This window comes from Engraulis encrasicolus, chromosome 18, assembly GCF_034702125.1.
Source record: "Engraulis encrasicolus isolate BLACKSEA-1 chromosome 18, IST_EnEncr_1.0, whole genome shotgun sequence".
Taxonomy (NCBI): Eukaryota; Metazoa; Chordata; class Actinopteri; order Clupeiformes; family Engraulidae; genus Engraulis; species Engraulis encrasicolus.
The window spans coordinates 52,485,553-52,488,741 of record NC_085874.1 but is presented as its reverse complement, the minus strand read 5'-3'; the positions used below and the strand labels follow the sequence as shown (position 1 = coordinate 52,488,741).

At 46.7% G+C, this 3,189-nt stretch overlaps 1 protein-coding gene across 1 annotated transcript in view; it reads right to left on the bottom strand.

Annotated features, from left to right (window-relative positions):
• The window catches only part of LOC134468308 (cysteine-rich venom protein Cau1-like), an 11,417-nt gene extending 8,552 nt beyond the window's left edge, over window positions 1-2,865 (bottom strand). Inside the window, exon 1 of the mRNA XM_063222249.1 lies at window positions 2,776-2,865. Coding sequence (XP_063078319.1) covers window positions 2,776-2,865 — 90 coding nt within the window. The remainder of the gene's footprint in view (window positions 1-2,775) is intronic.
• Window positions 2,866-3,189: the final 324 nt, after the last annotated feature.

The following is a 3,189-nucleotide window of genomic DNA, read 5'->3' as shown; positions in this document are numbered from 1 at the left end:
AAAATAACAACACACTTCAAAGACAGCAGAGATGCACAGAGCCTGTGGCAGGGCATACAGGCCATCACGGACTATAAGCCTGCACCACGAAGCTGTGACAACAACACCTCTCTGCTAAACGACCTGAACAGTTTCTTTGCCCGCTTTGAAGCACAAAATGACACTCACCCACAGAAAACTCCCCCTCCCCCCCATGATCAACCCCTTTACCTGTCCTCTGCCAGTGTTAAGAGGACACTGGCCACCATCAACCCACGCAAAGCAGCTGGCCCAGACAACATACCAGGCCGAGTGTTGAAGGATTGTGCAGAAGAGCTGAAGGATGTCTTCACAGACATCTTTAACATCTCTCTGGAGCAAGCAGTCATCCCATCACTTTTCAAAGCTGCTACCATCATACCTGTGCCGAAGAAATCATCACCATCATGCTTCAATGACTACCGTCCTGTAGCACTGACGCCCATAATGATGAAGTGCTTCGAACGGCTAGTCCTGTCACACATCAAAGCCACCCTACCCCCCACCCTAGATGCCCTACCAGTTCGCATACCGAGCCAAGCGATCCACGGAGGATGCAATTTGCTCTGCCCTCCATCCAGCCCTCACCCACTTGGACAATAAAGACTCATATGTGAGAATGCTGTTCATTGACTTCAGTTCAGCATTCAATACCATAATACCACAACAACTCATCAGAAAACTGGACAAACTAGGTTTCAGCACCTCCCTCTGCAACTGGCTGCTGGACTTCCTGATGCAAAGACCACAAGCAGTACGGGTAGGGAACAACACCTCGAGCACCCTGACCCTGAGCACGGGGGCTCCGCAAGGTTGTGTTCTCAGCCCCCTGCTGTTCACGCTGCTGACACACGACTGCACAACGACCCACAGCACTAACCATCTAGTGAAGTTTGCGGATGATACAACACTGGTGGGCCTCATCACCAAGGGCGATGAGACTCACTACAGAGAAGAAGTAGACCTGCTGGCCAGATGGTGCAAAGACAACAACCTCCTGCTGAATGTCAACAAGACCAAGGAGATTGTTGTCAACTTCCAAAGGGTCCAAAAACAACTGCCACCACTGACCATCGACGGCGAGGCTGTGGAGAGAGTGAGCAGCACCAAGTTCCTTGGAGTGCACATCAGCGACGACCTCTCTTGGACCACCAACACTACATCACTGGCGAAGAAGGCCCATCAGCGTCTCTACTTCCTGCGCAAACTAAAGAAGGCAAGTGCTACACCCTCCATCATGACAACATTCTACAGAGGAACCATAGAGAGCGTCGTGTCCAACTGCATCACAGTGTGGGGAGGAAGCTGCACGGAGAAAAACAGGAAGACACTCCAGCGTGTTGTGAACACAGCGAAGAAGATCATTGGAGTACCACTCCCCTCCCTGCAGGACATTTACACCACACGCCTCACCCGGAAAGCACTGATGATCATCAAAGACACAAGCCACCCTGCACACAAACTGTTCAGCCTCCTGCCCTCTGGAAAGAGGTACAGGCGCCTCCGTTCCCGTACCACCAGGCTGGCGAGCAGCACAATGCACCAAGCGATCAAGATGCTGAACACTCAACCCACTCTCCCTCCACTGTCAGCCTCTATCCAGCAAGGCCACTGACAGACCCCCCCCCCATCCCCAATCAAGATGCTGAACACTCAACCCACTCTCCCTCCACTGTCAGCCTCTAGCCAGCAAGGCCACTGACAACCCCCCCCCCATCCCCCACCACCATATCTGCGACTGAACATTCCACCTGCACTACTATACTTGTGACTGAACTTTCAACCTGCACTAACTCAAAACATGCACACACACACACACACACACACACACACACACACACACACACAACACACACACACACACACACACACACACACATCCACACACACACACACACACACACACACACACACACACACACACACACACACACAAGCACACTGCACTTTCTGCACTAAACCCAAACATACACACACTGACACACACACACACACACACACACACACACACACACACACACACACACACACACACACACACACACACACACACAGACACACGAACACACACACAAGACGCACACCGCACCTTCTACCTGCACTAAACACATACACACACATACACACACACACACACACACACACACACACACTGCTGCTGGTGTACTTGACAGACCTTTTTTAATATTTATTTTTTCTTCAAAATGCTACTATTACCATGTCAGAACGCTATAAAGGACTTTTTTTAGGAAAAGCACAACAAATACCTCTTAATGTATGTCCTCTACAAGTCTTCTGTTGTCCAGTCTTGCACTTTAAATGTCTGTATGAGCACTGTCTATGTCCATACTGTCTTAAGTCCATGTATAAGTACTGTCTATGTCTATACTGTCTATGTCCTTACCTAGATTAGTCTATGTCTGTATGGGAAAGCAAGAAATGTAATTTCAAATTCTTTGTATGACCAGTGCATGTAAAGAAATTGACAATAAAACCTACTTGACTTGACCGATAGTTCAGAGCTACCGATACTGTATGAGACTTTGGGAAGGAGGTTTACATATGGTCTTTATAAAACGAAAGTATTATTATTATTTTACCATCTTCAGTATGTTGGTGGCAGGGGGCTGCACGTTTTTCTTCTGTAGTCGTTATATTATCATTACTATTATGTTATTATTATTATTATTATTATTATTATTATTATTATTATTATTATTATTATCATTATTATTATTATTATTATTATCATTTTACCATCTTTAGCATGTTGGTAGCTGTGGGCTTGACGTTTCTTCTGTAGTCATTGTGTTCGTTCAGGATCTCCGTCTGGTCACTTCTGGCCATCACAAGCACTTCCGAACCTGCGTACACACAATCACACACACACACACACACACACACACACACACACACACACACACACACACACACACACACACACACACACACACACACACACACACACACACACACACACACACACACACACACACACACACACACAGGTATTACATTTACATAATAGAAACCATGGACTAACTGTCTACAACAACCAATGGACAAACAATCAATAGAGTGGACTAACTGGAACATAATATACTATACACAGTACTGTAATATAATATACTCACCAAGCTTCAGGTATGACCACAGTCCGAACATGTAAAA